Source organism: Amphibalanus amphitrite, unplaced genomic scaffold (assembly GCF_019059575.1).
Source record: "Amphibalanus amphitrite isolate SeventyFive unplaced genomic scaffold, NRLGWU_Aamphi_draft 000724F_arrow, whole genome shotgun sequence".
In the NCBI taxonomy this organism is placed as follows: domain Eukaryota; kingdom Metazoa; phylum Arthropoda; class Thecostraca; order Balanomorpha; family Balanidae; genus Amphibalanus; species Amphibalanus amphitrite.
Genome location: NW_024882218.1, coordinates 197,177 through 214,547, shown reverse-complemented (window position 1 = coordinate 214,547; position 17,371 = coordinate 197,177). Strand labels below are relative to the sequence as shown.

At 51.0% G+C, this 17,371-nt stretch overlaps 1 protein-coding gene across 1 annotated transcript in view; it reads right to left on the bottom strand.

Moving 5' to 3' along the window:
* LOC122365230 (protocadherin Fat 4-like) overlaps nucleotides 1–15,967 on the bottom strand; it is a 165,736-nt gene extending 149,769 nt beyond the window's left edge. The window contains exon 1 of the mRNA XM_043336234.1: nucleotides 15,596–15,967. Coding sequence (XP_043192169.1) covers nucleotides 15,596–15,662 — 67 coding nt within the window. The 5' untranslated portion in view covers nucleotides 15,663–15,967. The remainder of the gene's footprint in view (nucleotides 1–15,595) is intronic.
* Nucleotides 15,968–17,371: the final 1,404 nt, after the last annotated feature.

Genomic DNA, 17,371 nt, shown 5'->3' with positions numbered 1-17,371 from the left:
GTAATCGACCGTTGAGAGTGGAAAATCTTTTGTGTATGTGTATGTGTATGCATGTATTACCATCATGGACGATCCACACAGCGTGTGACAATTATAGTCCAGAGTATGAGTCGGGTACAAACAAAAACATGCGGGGACAAGAAACACAGGCATACAGATTCAATCACTGGACATTCGCTCTCTCTCTCTCTCTCTCAATACAAACGGACGATTCAAGACAGCACACCGCACACGGATGTCGCACCTCCTTCCCCTGACACGGGTCATCGTCGGGCGGTCGTCATCGCCGGACAGACTGCAGCATTGGCCGCACGGGCGAATGGGGCGGGGCGCTGTTCGATGCCGCCGGGTGGCAGAATGCCCGCGCACCGACGGAAGGGGGGCGATTTACCGCCCCCTGAGGTTTTTAGCGGATAGCGGAAAAACCATGGCGCCGCAAAATTTGGCATGACTTTTCCCTCATCAATTTTACACATGGTGTGCATGTTTGCAGCTCTTACCTCTCAAGGTCAGGTCACCAGGTCACTTGGAGTGAGCCAACCTCAAATCACTTTTTTGCAATTTTGTCACCGTGTCAGAGCTACAGTAGATGACTGAGGCCTATGAACGTCGTAGGATGTAATGAGGTTGATGATGGCTACAATTCTATTTCTCGGAATTTTGATATTGATGACCTAAGGTCAGGTCGATTTCTTGACCTCCACATAACAGTGGCGGATCCAGGATTTTCACTGGGGAGGGGCTGCAGGTCATAATTGGGCGCCACGCCCCGGATGGGCGCCATAGTCGCATCGTATTGGCGCTGAAATATTGGCGCCCAGTGGCCCTGACAAGAGGCGCCCAGGATCAGTATGTACAGTGACACCACACGATTGGAAATATCGGTGCGGAGCGTACTGAAACGACGTTATTCGACTGATTTTTGCATCCTAGTCCTAGTATGCGGCACTCCGATGAGTTGCGAATTGAAAATTGGCGCCACTGCGCCTTCGGCGCAGTGGCGCCAGTTTTCCTTGGGTGGGGGCTGCCAGCCCCCGCAGCCCCCCCCCCTGGATCCGCCACTGCCACATAAGCCAATGGGGGGAAAATCAACCCCGTGTTTTCCCCCTAAATCGCGTCGGAATAACCCAATATACCATGAGTGATTTCATATACAATCATCCTTGACTAGCTTGAGGCCTCTTTTGCTCTTGGGCAGCTGTAAGGTCATGTGACGTCATCAAGGGTCACCAAATGTTTTTTGCTAATAACTCCTTACAGGAACAAGATGCAGCCGCGCAGATGGTCTCATTGTGTTCAGCTCGTCAAGGCGCATTGAATTATATACATGATGACCTTGAGGTCACGTGACCTGGGGTCAACCTTTGACCTTGACCTTTCGAGGTCAACACATATATGATTCTATGCGGATTAACGAGAGGATCACGATTATGCCTTTAGTTTGTTCCTAGCTTTGCTAATTCGAAAGTTATTTGATAAAAACTCAAATAACTTTCAACATCTAGCGCCACCAATTTGACTTCTTTGATCCCTGTGACGTCATCTTTGCCCTGACTTGAAAATGATCTTTGTAAAAATTGTAGACCTTGTCTCTGCGTACCCCATGCCGTTTACCGCTTGTCGCTATCTTGCTTCGTTTTCGAGACCTCAGGGGGGGGGGCGGTCAACCGCCCCCCGTCGGTTCTAAGTTGGCGCAGACCGCTCCCCGTTGGTGTGCGGGTTAAGTTAGCAGTTGAATATGTCACATACACACGTTTTGCATATGAAAGCTCCTCCTGCTCCTTGACAGCCTTCTGCATTATGCTATCAAGTACTTTTAACTCCCGCACCGACAGGGGGACGGTTATCAGCCACTGTTTTTAACCCTCTCCGGACCTATTGGTTTTCTGCATACGCGCCGGCGGAGAGGGGGGGGGGGCGTGTATGACCCCCCTCGCCGTTTCGCCCCTGGCGGAGCTAGCGCGTTGCGGAAAAACGAGCGTGTGCGCCGTTACGAGACGCAGAGATTGGTACCCGATTTTAAGGTCCTAGGTCAACCGGTGACCTCTGAGGTCAGGTCTAGTGCCCCAAGGCACGATTCAGTTTTTGGTGAATAACTTCGCAAAAAACGGCCGCAGAGCCGCGACTTTGGCAGCATCGTGTTCGTCTTGCTCAGGCGCGTCGAATGATATACTTTTTGTTTTGGTCAGGTCAACTTAGGGTGTTGACCTAAGGTCACGGTCAGGTCAGCGTCCCCAGGTCACGAAGCTGGTCGAAAGAGATCATGTCGCATATAATTCGCTTCGGCAGGTCTTCTTGAGTCCATTGGTGGCTTTCCCGACTCGCTAGCTCATTTTGATCGGGAGTTATTGACGAAAAACTAATATGACCTTGATGACGTCATAAATGACGTCACGCAAGATCTACATTGCAAAAGTGACGCATCTAACCTTGCAAGGAGTGCATCAAATCACAATTATGTGTGCTTTAGCTAGTTGGAGATCGTTCCCGGCGCCAGAATAGCAATTTTCATTTTCCCCGTTGACTTATAATGGCAAGGTCACGAAAATGACCTCACCTCATATGACCTTTAGGAAAAATTCGAGATATAGAAGTTGTGAGACTCGTAATGGATACTACATCCTGCAAGTTTCATTTCCATGTGAAAGCTCCTCTGGCAGTGAGGGCGCTGCGAAGTTGCGACGTCTGAAGACCGTGCAGAGGTTTACTTATGACGTCATAGGTCAGTGACCTGACCTGAAAACGCGGTTGGTGTCAAAAAATCCGGCTTCAATCATAAGTCAGGTGTGCTAAGTTTCAGCTATCTATCGCCAGCGTGTTCGGCGCTCTTGCGAAAAAAAAAAACTATGGGGGGCGGCACCCCGCCCCCCCCCCTCGTCCGGCGAGGGTTAAATAACGAAAAAATCGCATCGCGTAGCGCCTCGAAATTCGGCAAAACTATTTTCACTTCCAATTTACGCATCGTGTGCAACCCTGAACCTCTTATCTTTCAAGGGCAGGTCACCATGTCACCTTGAATGACGCGACCTCCAATCACTTTTTTGCAACTTCGTCACCGTATCAGAGATACAGTAGATGACCGAGTCCTTTGAAAGTTGCAGGATGTGATAAGACTATTATCAGCTACAATTTTTTGGCAAACAACGTACATTTTAGCAATTTTTGTCTCCTGAAGGCTAAATCGTTATTCATTAGGTTAAAACTGGGGGCGTCATCAGAAAGAACGGAATTGCTAATTGAGCTAATGTCCAATGCCCAGTGTACACACATCTATCATCTATGACATGACATAAAAACACACACAAAAACACGCTGCTCATTCACTCACTCAGATGCTACCATACTACCCACCCGGCTCTACGTACCCCGACACTGCGTCCCGTTTCATTTCAGCCAGCAGCGATGCGTAGGTGGCCAGCCGATTGGGGCGCGGCGACCCTGGCGACACTTCGGAGCAGCTGGGCGCGATGCTCAGGAGCTGGTCGGTCAGCTCCTGAGTAGTTGCCACTCTCTCATCGACTGACCGGGGAGCGGCGCGTGGCTTCAGGTACTGCGCCAGCTCGGGGTCGCCCAGTGGGTTGCGGCTAGGCAACGCGCAGTGCAGCTCACCGACGCCCAGCGGCTCCTCCCGCAGCCCGTTGCGCCGGTTTTGCACTGCCCGTCCCCTCCACGTGCCAGTCTCTTGTTCCCGCCGCTTCTGCTGCACCTCATGTTCAGCCGTTTGCAGGATGCTTGCCGCGTTTCCTCTGACAACAGCCAGAGCCAGCCGTTGCCAAAGCCAGGCTGTCTCTCGACGGTCTTCCGTTACGGAGGCGATCCTTGCACCGAGCTCCCGAACAAACACCTTTGTGGAAGGACCACAAGCTCCAGATGTCTCGAAGGCCAGAGGTTCAAAGTGGAAGCGCTGCGTGAGATCATCGTACTTCTTGCGCTTCTTGACTTCAGCTTCGCGTGCAGCTGTTCCGGCTGAGGTAGCGGCTGCCAGCACATGGCTATCGGCGTATGTGTTGACGCACGTGGCATCCCAAGCTAGGCACATACCGTTTTTGAAAGGAAATATGCTGATGCCGTCGGGGCGCTTGCCGTCTCCACGGTCAACTCCTGTTGGCTCCAGAAGAGAGGGAATCCTTGCCGACTGCAGTGCTCGCCTTACGATGTCGTTCAACGCGGTGTGTCTAGGGTGTCTCCCGGCGCTGAACTTGCAGGTAAGGGCATGGTATCCCTTACTGTCCGCTATTGAGCCACATCTGCAGCGGTGTGGACGGCAGACATCGGCTCCCAAGCGAAGGGCGATGGCAACTCGCAGGGTTTCTCGGTCTAGAAGTGTTCCCAGGTTGGCAGACGGTGCAGCATGGAGCCATGCACCGCTTTCTGGTGCTGCAGTGCTCAGCAGACGAGCACGATCATACTGATTTGCTTCTGAGAGCAGTTTTTCCTGCTGCTGTTTTGCCAGGACTGCATCCCATGCCTTTTGCTTCAGCTGTTCGTCTCTTTCGGGTACGTTTTCACCTCCAGCTGCCTCTTGCCAGTCGTTGACGGCCTTTTCACGCTCTTCTGTGACACATGCAGTCATAGAGTCTGGTAAACAGGAGTAGATGATTCCATGGCAGGCATGCAGTGAAGAGACGTAGCTTGGTAGAGCGACATCGACCAGGAGCCGGAGTCCGAGACCGCCATATCGAGTCGGGAGAACAGCCTGTTCCCAACTGGCTCCTGTGAGCTTGACGTTGCTGATGCTTGTCAGAGCCGACTGCATGACTGCGTCCAGCTGGCTGAGCAGACTGGCTTGCCGGTAGAGTGGAGAAGCTCGCAACAGATATTGAAGCTTCGGTAGCCAGATACAGTTGCGTAGCAGGAAGAGCGCGGTGTGGGCGTCCAAGTGATGTAAGCGCTCTACCATGTGCTTGAGCTCCCCCTGTTTTTCTTCCATGACGGTATCGGCTGCTGCTTCAGTGATGGGAGCGCCAAGAATGGTCTGCTCCGAAGCGCCGAGGACAGCTGCACCTGGGATAAGCTCGTGAATTCTTCTCACTGCCTGCATTGCCTCTTCATCAGCGCTGCCATCTGGCAGAATTATCTCGCACTTCCTGGCGTTGATACTGAGACCGATGCTGGCCATAGCCGGTATTAGCTTCTGCAGGTCCAAACAGATGGTGCTGACCTGGCCACCGATGGTGCCGTCGTCGAGGTACCAGCAGTTGAATGGTGCCGTCACCCCTCTGGCCACTTGGTCAATGGCCAGCGCAAACACAGCGGGACCACACGGGTTGTTCCGACATTCGGGAAAAATGTGGGTTAAAATGACGGTTTCTATTAACTCCATTCAACACCAAAGCATCAGAGCCGGTTCAACAGCGACTACATGATCATTGCAGCTTTAGTTTACATGATTGAATAGGTTTTAAACTGTTCCGAGCAAAATTAAGCCACATTTACCACTTAACTCATTCTATGGCATTTCACGTATATGCAAACAGGTAAATCAGTGCCGTTCTTCCTTTACATGATTTACATTCGCTCGTTCTCACTGCAACTAAATATCGCTGAACACATATTTTCTCGCGGCTTTCCAGATGAAATACCTCCGGCTTGAGATGACGGACCACTAAATAAAACACGGATAAATTGTCGGCTAGTCGCAACACTCCCCCCAGTGTTCTACTGGGTAGAACACCAATAATACGTGCGACTACTGGCCTATATGACATGACACGAACACTGCCCTTTAGTCCATTGATTTGCAGCATGCACATCCTCCAACTTACTGCCCGAGCGCTCAAGCTTTCAGCTCAGCTCCACTCCCGCTTCACTGGGATCTCTCACAACTTTCCAAGAAGCAAACTTTGTTTGCCGGACGACGGTAGACGGATCCTCTTGCCGTCTGCAGCGACACTGAGCGCACTCGACCATCATCGCTTGTGGTTACTTCTGTGATCCTCGCCAGCGGCCAGTAACCTCTGGGCGACTCTTGATCCACCATGAGGACGACATCACCAACTTGTAGATCTCGGGTTTCACGCACCCACTTCTTCCGTTGAATCAGCAGTGGTAGGTATTCTTTCTGCCACCTTCGCCATAGCTGATCGGCGAGTGCTTGGGACTGCCGCCACTTTCGACGGCCGAGGACATCACTTTCAGCGAAGATGCCAGGCGGGAAGGCGGCCTCCGGGTAGCCCAAGACGAAGTGGTTCGGAGTGAGGGGCTCCGGGTCACCAAAGTCCGTGCTGACATAGGTCAGCGGACGGCTATTGAGTACAAACTCAATCTCCGTCAGTACAGTACACAACACTTCTTCTGAGACGCACTGGTTTCCGAGCACGACCCGCAGAGCACGCTTGACCGAGGATACTAGTCGCTCCCACACTCCTCCCTTGTGGCTTGCGTTAGGTGGGTTGAACCGCCAGTCAATCTGTCTTTGGCTGAGTTCATCGACGATCTTCTCCTGGTTCCATTCATCCAAACAGACCTTGAGCTCCTTCTCTCCTGCCACTAGGTTGTCAGGCATCTTCGTGTCTTCTTGTTTCCAGAGGAGTCCTACTTCGTAGCGACCATCTTGCAGCTTCGTGGTGCTATCGAGCATAGTCTGGGCTCGAGTGTCCTTCTGAGAATAAGACGCCTGGCCTTCAAACATGCTCCCAAACGACTCCGTCGTCCACCAGTCGCTTATCGCTGCGCACAACTGGGACTCCTCAGATGAGTGATGAATCAGCATAACATCACGCATCTGTCCGGGAACGAGTCCAGCTACAGAGCCTGTCAGTGTCCAACCGAACACAGTTCTGATCGCGACAGGGTCACCGGGGCTGCCGGTTCTCACTTCTAGCTGTAGGACCGCCTCAATCACGTTAGCTCCGAGTAGGAGTTCCACCTTGCGCCCACGGCAGTCCGGCAGCTTCAGATCATGCACATGCCGCCACTGTTTTGCAGGATAATGCGGCACAGTAAGATTGATCTCCTTTACTGAGAAGGCTTCTGGCACTGAAACAGAGTAGACTTCCTCTCCCTCAGTCAGCAGATTTAACTGCAGACGTCTCGTGCGCTGCTGGGAGCCATTCCCTTCAACATTTCTCAGTCGCAAAGTTTGGCGCTCCCCCTGGAGTCCGAGTTCTTCCACGACATCTTCTGCAACGAGAGAAGTTTGTGATCCTGGGTCTAGCAGCGCACATACCTTCCTGGTCTTGCCGTTCTGGCCGACGACGGTGACCTCCACAACCTGGAGAAGAGTAGTGACCTGTTCCACAGGCAGTGACGACGCAGCAACCACCCGTTGGCCATCAGGCTCTGAGCTCGGCACCGACCGGCTGGCCTCTGTACCGAGACCGACCCTCCTGCTGCCGTGCAACACCAGATGGTGCCTCATTTCACAACCCTCGATGCCACATCGCCTTGCAAAGCGGCACTTTCTGACGGCGTGACCTGTCTTTAAACAGAAGAAGCAGGCACCTGAGCTAGCAACAAAGGCAGCTCTCTCATCCACTGACTTGCTGAGGAATGCGGGGCATACAGTAACGTCATGGGCAGCTTCACAGCAGATGCAAGTCTTGCCGGCTCTGTTCTGTGCTTCAGTCGCCAGAGCCGTCCGCTGAAGAGCATGTTCTCCACTGGCTCCCTGCGTCTTTGCTTCACGCTTCTTTTCGGCTGGCCGCCCTCCATGCTGTTGAGAAACAGCCGCGAAGTTCAGCGCGATCCTGACCTGTCTGCACAGCCAAGAGTCTAGATGGAGCAGGCTGGGCTTCTCTGGTTCGAGGTTTAAGACATGTTCACCCCACTCTCTCTTCAGTTCAGTCGGTAGCTTCTCTACCACACGTCTCAAATTCTCATAACTGTACAGGTCACCGTCATGCCCCAGACTCTGGAACACTACTACAGCGCAGTGGACTGTGGCTTGAAACTGTTCCAGGCTGGCAGGATCGAGATGAGAAGGTGCCGGACAGGAGAAGATGCTGTCGAGGTTGGAGTGGATGATGTCATCATCTCGGCCGAATCTGTCCTTTAGTACTCTAACTGCCTCCTCATACAGCTCCCCTCTATACAGCATCCCTCCGATGGTCCTCTGGGCCAAGCCAGTGACAGCGGCCTGCAAATGAGCCATTTTCTCCGTGGGGGTCAGGGCTGGCTGGTCATGGACCAAAGTGCGGAACAAAGCAAACCAGTTCACCCACTCGCTCGTGTCGCCGGCGAATGTGGGCAGAGTGAGTCTGGGGAGGCTGCGATGGAAAAGATGCTCAGGCTGGTAGACAGGGGCAACTTGCACCGGAGCAGCTGCACCCGGGGTAGAGTACCGTCTCGCATCCTCAGGCATGGGACGGCAAAGCACGACCGGGTCGGGTGGATCACTGCTTACCACTGAATGGGCTGGTCTAGGAGGACTAGTTGGACGCTGCGGCACTGTCTCTGCTACACCCGGAGTAGAACATCGTCTCTTGTCATCAGGCGTAGGATGGCGAGGCACAGCTGAGTTAGGCGAGTCGCTGCTTGTCACTGGATCGGCTGGTCTTGAACTAGCTTGATTAGCTGGACACTGAGACACTGACTCTACTTCCACGGGGCACAGAACAGCTGGCTCCCCGACAAAGTCGTCCCTCCGCTCCCAGCTGAGACCTCCCTCTGCGTCCTTCAACAGCCGCTCTTCCAGCCGTGCAGATGCTTCCGCATCTTCAGCCTCCTGAAGCTGGCGTCTTCTCCTCATATCCTGTTCTTGCTTCTCCAGCTCCAGTCGTCGCCGAAGCTGTTGGAGCTCCAGCTGCCTCACCTGTGCTGTTATTCGCGCCCTGCCGGGGTCAGTAGCCTTAGATGAGACGCGACTCTCTGCAGTCACTGAAGGCGCTTCGTCCTTCCTACCTGCCAGGTGCTCCTGAATGCGGACCACAGCAGCCTCATGCTGCTCTCTTACATCCTTCATATAGAGTTCGGCAGCCTGCAATTCGCCTTCCTCCTTGAGGCTGGCCACATACTTGCCGTTTGCTTCTTCGATTTCTTCCAAAGCCACATCAAGTTCTTTGAGCGTCTCGGCGAGTTGAGTTCGGCTGCCTTTACTATCTATGAGAATCAATGCACGTCTCCTTACTCTTGTTAGCTTGCACAGCCTTCTACCACGCACGGATTTCAACGTTTTCGTCTCGTCCATGTCTTGTATCTGTCTTCCAATTGATTGCACAATGCACAGTGCACGGAGTTTAAAACTGTTCCGACATTCGGGAAAAATGTGGGTTAAAATGACGGTTTCTATTAACTCCATTCAACACCAAAGCATCAGAGCCGGTTCAACAGCGACTACATGATCATTGCAGCTTTAGTTTACATGATTGAATAGGTTTAAACTGTTCCGAGCAAAATTAAGCCACATTTACCACTTAACTCATTCTATGGCATTTCACGTATATGCAAACAGGTAAATCAGTGCCGTTCTTCCTTTACATGATTTACATTCGCTCGTTCTCACTGCAACTAAATATCGCTGAACACATATTTTCTCGCGGCTTTCCAGATGAAATACCTCCGGCTTGAGATGACGGACCACTAAATAAAACACGGATAAATTGTCGGCTAGTCGCAACACGGGTCACCTTGCTGAAGTCCCGTGGCCGATGTGATTGTTGCTGTTTCGTAGAAGAGTGGAGTTGGTGCGCTGTATGCTTGCCACAGTAGGTGGAAAAGTGACGGCACACGCTCTCGAACTTGGTGTAAGAAGTGGTCCCTTCGGATGCTGTTGAAGGCGTTGCGCATGTCGATTTTGATGATGGCACTGCCCTCGCCGAGCTCGTCATTGAATCGCCGCGTTGCATGTGCCGCTGCCTCGCATCCGCCTGTGGTGCCATATCCCAGCTGCACTGGACGTAGGAGATCTCCCAGCTCGGCGCTGATTGGCTTCAGAGCCACCTTGGTCGCCAGGCGTCGGTAAGTGTTCCCGACTGCGATCGGTCTCACACCTCCACCTGGTTTCCGGAGCGCTGTTAAGGCGCCGCCGAAGAAGGCATCACGCGCAGAGGCTGGGACGTCACCACTGAGGACAAGGTTCACGAGCGCCGTGAGAGCTGAGATGAGTCGCACGCCAGCTTCCCCCGGTGGATCGGGTGGTCAGATCTTTGAGATGGGCTGGTCGTAGGCCGTCAAGACCAGCGCTGGAGCCGGTATCAAAGGAGGCGATGGAGGCCGCCACTTCGGGCTCGGTGACCTGACACGGCTGGATGGACTCATCGGGCGCTGCTGGTAAGGCCAGATCGTCTGGGGAGGGTGGGTGTTTGAGCTGCAGACTGTCGATTATCTCCTGTGAGCTCTGGGCCAGCTGATCCTTGGAGGCGAGCAAACAAATGGCTCCGCGCACGTCCCCGTCTTCTATTTTGGCTGCCACGCTCCGTTGGAGGCGTCCGTCTTCGTTATGTTCAGGCCGTTGACGCTTCCCATGGAGGGGATTTTTCACCCTGTTGGTCTCGACCGATGACTGGACATGTATTAGAAGGGTTGAGGTCATGTAGCTGTTGACTTGGCGTTTGATTTTCGACGTCAGTGACGTGTCCTGTGTTTGACTACTGTCGCGTTCCGGCACACACAAAGCGTGATATGGAAACAGCAGCAGTCTCTTCCAGGTCGATCCCGTGTTATTCTGTACGGTATCTTCGAGTAGGGTCGTGAGTGCACCAGCTGTAGCTATTCTAGCACCTCTAGGGATGCGGCGAATAACGTGGCGATCTTGTCTGAGCTTGGCTAAGCTGGACGCCAGATCACCAGCATCGCTTGATGGGATGTCCGCCTCCGGTGTTGAGCGCAGAACATTGGCGGTGGAATGATCTGGCTGCGAGCTGAGTGAAGTCTCAAAGCCGAGACATCTTTTGCACCACCAGCGTGATAAAAAATCAGCCTCCCTCCGCTTCAGGCCAACGCATGTGAGATGCCAATGATTGCCGCATGAGTCACACGTAATGTGATGTTTTCTACTGTTTCTGATGCCGCACTGTTCGCAAACAACAACTGACGGATTTCCTAATGATGAGATGATCTGCGGTTGGCTGTCTGATAGTGAATTATGTTGTTTTTGGCCATCTTGAGAGTTTTTCCCTTTTACAGAATTCTTTCTACGCGGCATCTTCGCTGAATACGATTCAGTGAATTCATAATTCAGATAATGGTATCTTGAAAACGAACAACTACTCTATTTAGCTGCACGAGCCTTCCTGCAAAAATCACGGGCACTTTGCCCTACTTTTACTGAGTTTTTTTTAAACAAAAGACTAGAAAAATCAACTTTTAGATGTAAGAATAAAGACACATCTTATACTTATATGACACAAAAGTATGTTCCATAGCATCTACGTCAAATTAGGAACATGCCAATATGTAATACATTAATGAAAACAAGCTATATTCGGCTAAAATCCAAGTTTTCTAGAGCACAGCAAAACACGTCTGCACGCTTCAAGAAACCAAACGTTCAGTGACAAAAAAAAACAATTTTTTTGTCACTGAAATTCGATATCGATGCCTAAGCTCAGGTCAATTTCTTGTCCTCCCCCACTAAGTGAATAAGAGAAAAATCAACTGCCTGATTTTTCACTGAAACTCGTCGGAATGGCTAATTATACCATAAATGACGTCATTTATTACCAACCTTGACTACCTTGATGTATTAATTCCTATTAGACAGCTCTAAGGTCATGTGACGTCATCAACGGTCACCAAACGGATTTAATTGCTTACAGAAAACGTTAGGCGGCACGGGCGGACATCGATAGCAGCGCCTCTATCGGTCACTAGGGAAAGCTGGGCTGTAGGCGACGAAATACCGGCTGAGTTGTCACACGTTGAATAGGTTTATAGACATCCGTCTTGTGAAAAAGTTGAACTTTTGCCTTCAATATTTCTACACGCAATTTTAGAAAAGTCTTCACATAGATTACAAAACCGTTTAGATTATTGTATTCACTTCAAGCCTTTCCTATTGTTCTTGATGATGCAGGAACTATTTCTAATCAGTGTTTCTAGCTTAGTAAAAGAAGATGTTGTGCAAACGATGAAAAAAGCATAGATGGAAGATTTTAAATGCAATTTTCTCTAGCAATTAATGGTAAATTCTCTACAGATCAAGGAAAAGGTGCATGCTAACTGATAATTTAAAGTTCTTGGGGCCAGTTGTTTTCTTCTTTTCTTACGTCGCCCCAATGGCCGCGAATACACTTGTGATAACGCCTGTCGAGATAGAGAATTATGACATTGTGTTAAGTTCGTTAAGTTCCGAATGATATGGATGTCGATCAGGCAAGCATGACACTGAATAGTAATTGCACTATTGTTCGTTTTTTTTTCTTCAAAAGGACGTTGGCTCAAAGTTCATTCTCGAAGCTTTCACGTCAGTTTTAGCAGCTTCAGCGTCTGGCTAGGAATTTCTTGTAGAAAAAAATGATCGATTTCAAATTGTGCTCTGTAAATACATGGAAAATGTGACTTCAAAAATGAGCATATGATGACGTCACTGGTGGCAGCTGGCACCCAATGTCCGTAAGAAAGCATTCATTACCAACGAATTTTGGGAAAACTTCGGTTTTTGCTCTTACCGAGGCCCGAATCGAGTAAGCGATTCTTTTCATGATAGTTATGCATTGCATTGCAATGCAAGTTCCACAGCATGACGTCACCACTGTTCTCATGTCTAGTTCCAAAACGCAGGCATGGAATTTATCGGGAATAATTCGCATGTTAAAATAAGGCGACGTTCGAGTTTCTCAGGTTCAGTTTTTGCCCGTTTTGCTCGCTAAAACACGTGCTTGTTCGAAAAAAATGCTTGGAGCCAGCGTCCTTTGGAAAAAAACGAACTTTTATAGTGACCCCATGGCCTTTAGTCCCCTTAACCCGCGCGGGGCTGGGGGGGTAAATTTTACCCCCCCTCGCGAATTTTGGCGATATCTCAAAAACGGCGGCGCGCAGCGCCGCCAAACTTCCAGTACCTTTTCTTACATCAATTTGACACGTTCCCTGAAAATTTGAGCGAAATCCGTCGGAAAATTTTTGAGAAATTGACGTTTTAGTGACGTCATGTTCGCCATTTTCGCCTCAAAAACGGCAAAAGTTCAAACGCCGCTAACATCTTCATTTTTAAAGGAATCAAGACGTAACAAAAAAGGTTATACGTAATTTTACTTTGTCTATCAAATGGTTATCTCGGTTTTTTGAAAATTTTGGATTTTGCCTAATTTTTTTTTCAAAAAAATGATTTTTTTGGGAAAATCATTATAAAATCCAAAATTTTGAGTCTATCGAAAAAACCGGAATATATGTCAGAGAAGTGGTCTATGTGCACCTACATACCAAATTTTAGAAGAATCGGTTCAAAAATGTGGGAGTTATTCAAAATTTTATGACGTCACAACACACAAATTTTTTGAAAAATGACTTTTTTGGAAGTTCTAGACCTCGTACGGAAACAAAAATAGCACCATTCGATTTGCCGTGAAAAACTGCATCAGATAGACACCTTTTTAGGCCTTAACAACCAACTTCAAAATTTGACCTCACTTGACCTGACCTTGACCTGACCTCGACCTGAAATTCATCCAGAGGTGGTCCATATCACTTATTGAGTGTGCCTATGGAATTCTATGAGTAAAATGACCCATAAAACATGTGTCGCACATGCCCTTTTCTATATTTTGTTTTTTGGTGACCTGACCTGACCTGACCTGACCTTGACCTTGACCTCTGAATGATATTGTATGCAACGAATATTGTCTTGGTAGCCTAAGAACACGTTTTGGGCGATCAGTCTCAGTCCATGACTCCATTCTTCGGCAACTACGGTGCAAGGCCGATACTGTAGAAACTTGCAATTTGTACCCTTGACCTGACCTTGACCTTGACCTCAAACTTTAAATTAAGTACATGTTTTTAGTAGTTCGTGATGAGAGCTTTCGATTGGCGTTTGAATTTTCCAAATCGGACCATTAGTTCGGGAGATAACAGGGGGGGTAAAATTTACCCCCCCCAGCCCCGCGCGTTCGGCTGGAGACCCCAGCCCCGCGCGGGTTAAATCACACTGACCACTCTGACCTAACAGACCACACAGATCACACACAGACCAGACAGACCCCACAGACCAGACTGACCACACTGACTACACAGACCAGACTGACCAGAATGACCAGACTGATCAGACTGATCAGACTGACCAAACTGACCAGACTGACCATACAGACTGACCACACTGACCAGACTGATCAGACTGACCACAAAGACCACACTGACCAGACTAATCACACTGATCACACTGACCAGTCTGATCAGACTGATCAGACTGCCCACACTGACCAGACTGGCCACACTAACCAGACTGAACTGACTGATCAGAGTGACCAGACTGCCCACACTGACCAGACTGACCATACAAACGAGACAGACCACACAGATCAGACTGACCACACATACCAGACTGATCAGACTGACCGTACTGATCAGACTGACCACACAGACTACACTGACCAGACTGACCAGACTGATCAGACTGATCAGACAGACCACACAGACTACACAAACCATACAGACCACAGTGACCACACTGACCACACTGACCAGACTAATCAGACTGATCAGACAGACCACACAGAACAGACTGATCAGACTGGTCGGACTGATCAGACTGACCAGACTGGTCTCGGACTAGCCAGGTCAGCTGAGCGCCGCTGACCCTGAGTCAGCTTAATAATGGTGCGGATCGGCAGCCCATCCAGCCCATCTTCCTCGGACTTACCATCACAACATCGGCCCTACCCTCCTGCCGGGAGAATACGACGGACCGCGGACCACATAGGGCGGACCGCGGGCCATATAGGGCGGACCATATAGGGCGGACCGCGGACCATATAGGACGGATCGCGGACCATATACGGCGGACCGCGGACCATATACGGCGGACCATATAGGGCGGACCGCGGACCATAAAGGACGGACCGCGGACCATATAGGACGGACCGCGGATCATATACGGCGGACCATATAAGACGGACCGCGGACCATATACGGCGGACCATATAGGGCGGACCGCGGACCATATAGGACAGACCGCGGACCATATAGGACAGACCGCGGACCATATACGGCGGACCATATAGGACGGACTGCGGACCATATTGGACAGATAGCGGACCATATACGGTGGACCATATAGGACGGACCGCGGACCATATACGGCGGACCATATAGGACGGACCGCGGACCATATACGGCGGACCATATAGGGCGGACCGCGGACCATATAGGACGGACCGTGGACCATATAGGACGGACCGCGGACCATATAGGGCGGACCATATACGGCGGACCGCGGACCATATATGGCGGACCATGTAGGGCGGACCGCGGACCATATAGGACGGACCGCGGACCATATACGGCGGACCACATATGATGATGATTTGGTGTTTTAGGGCGCACCAGCAACGAGGCTATATGGCGCCCATACGCGGGGGCGGACCACGGACCATATAGGGCGGACCGCGGACCATATAGGGCGGACCACGGACCATATAGGGCGGACCATACAGGGCGGACCGCGGACCATATAGGGCGGACCGTGGACCATATAGGACGGATCGCGGATCGTCCAGCTCACCTGCCGGGGAACATAGTGCGCCGACCAGCAGCAGCAGCCCGGGCAGGACTGCGCCGAGTCCGGCCATCGCGCGGCCGCCCGTCACTCCTCCCACAGCTCCTCGCGGCGTCCTCTCACAGCTCCTCCGAACACTCCTCCCTGCTATGTCTGCTCTGTCGCCTCCTGTTGTTCCCTCCCCACGAGCAGACCGGGCTTTACGGTCGCCGCGGTCAGCCAGCCCACCCGGATCGGTCGGCACTGCCGAATGCTGTACTGCGGCACAGCCTACCCTCCGGACGGCAGCCAATGGGCGCACGGTGGTCACTGCCAGCAGCCAATGGGCGCGCGGCGCTGCGCTGACCCGGTGCAGGTCACCTCGGCTGCCGAACTGCCTCTGGTGGCGGGCGGAGCGGCGTCGCGCCGCGGCAGGGGGCAGATAGATGCCGATAGGCACTGATAGAGGCGGATAGTCGGCGCTCCGGCGTCAGCAGATAAGATACACCCAGTGACGTCAAACGGCGGCCGAACGGATTACGTACTCCCGGACACAGGGCTAGTTACGGCCCGACACAGGTTTAGGTACGGCCCGACACAGCATTGGGTACGGCCGGACACAAGTACGGCTGGTCAGAGGATTGGGTACGGCTGGTCAGAGGATTGGGTACGGCCGGACAGAGGATTGGGTACGGCCGGACAGAGGATTGGGTACGGCCGGACAGAGGATTGGGTACGGCCGGGTGAAAGGGTTAGGTACTACAGACGGATAAATGATTGTACTCTTGCTACCAATAAAGCAAGAAATTACGAGAAAAAAAAACTTAAGTTTATAAAGATAATCACTATACTTCGTTTTTTCAAAAGGACTCTGGCTCCAAGTATGTTTTTGGAATAAGCACGTGAAAATGACCACCGCAGTGGACGCGCCCGTAAGCCCTAATAAACAAACAGGAATAAGCACGTGTTTTAGCGAGCAAAACGGGCAAAAATTGATCCTGAGAAAAGTTGGCGTGCGGCCGTCCCTTTTTTATGTTTTATGCTTGCCCCCTTCATTGCACATGTTTTATTTCACGACGCGTCATTGTGAAAAGCCACACGGCCGCTGTGTCAAGTGGATCGATGATATAATACACAACTTGTATCTTGCATCTTGTATCTTGACCTTGAAAGGTCAACTTGAACATTTGACCTCAGGCCAAGGTCATGGCCTGACCGTAAAAGGTCGTGGTGCATATCAGCCGATCCGTAGCGTCGAGCCAAACACATCTAAGGCGTTTTCATCGCTCTAGCACGCGTCTATCAGAAGCTATTAGCGAAAACTGTTTTAGATACCTTTCGTGACCTGAGATGGCCTTAGGGACATAAAGAGGGGTCACGGGTGCTATTTTCAGGTTCAGTGTGTCATTTTTACTTGGGATTCGGTGTTTGAAAGTGTTTAGAATGACGTTCGTCCAAAAGAGGCGCCTTTCAATTTTCTCCCATTGACTTATAGTTAGGTAATGGAAAGGTCGCAAAATTGACATGACCTTAGGTCACCCACATCAAAATTCAGAGATACACATTTTGTACATATTGTTTCTCTTATCAATCGCTGAAAGTTTCAAAGCGATCGGTCGCTCGGTGTAGATATGGCAGGCATTGAAACTTTTTAGGAGGTGAGGTCACTTGACGTGACCTGGTGACCTGACCTTGAGCGACCTTGGTCTGAAATTTTGCTAGCATGTGCGGAAAAGATGTACGGTAAGGTGTGCCAAAAACGGCGGCGCTCCGCCCTCCCGATTTTGAGATATTCGCGAAAAA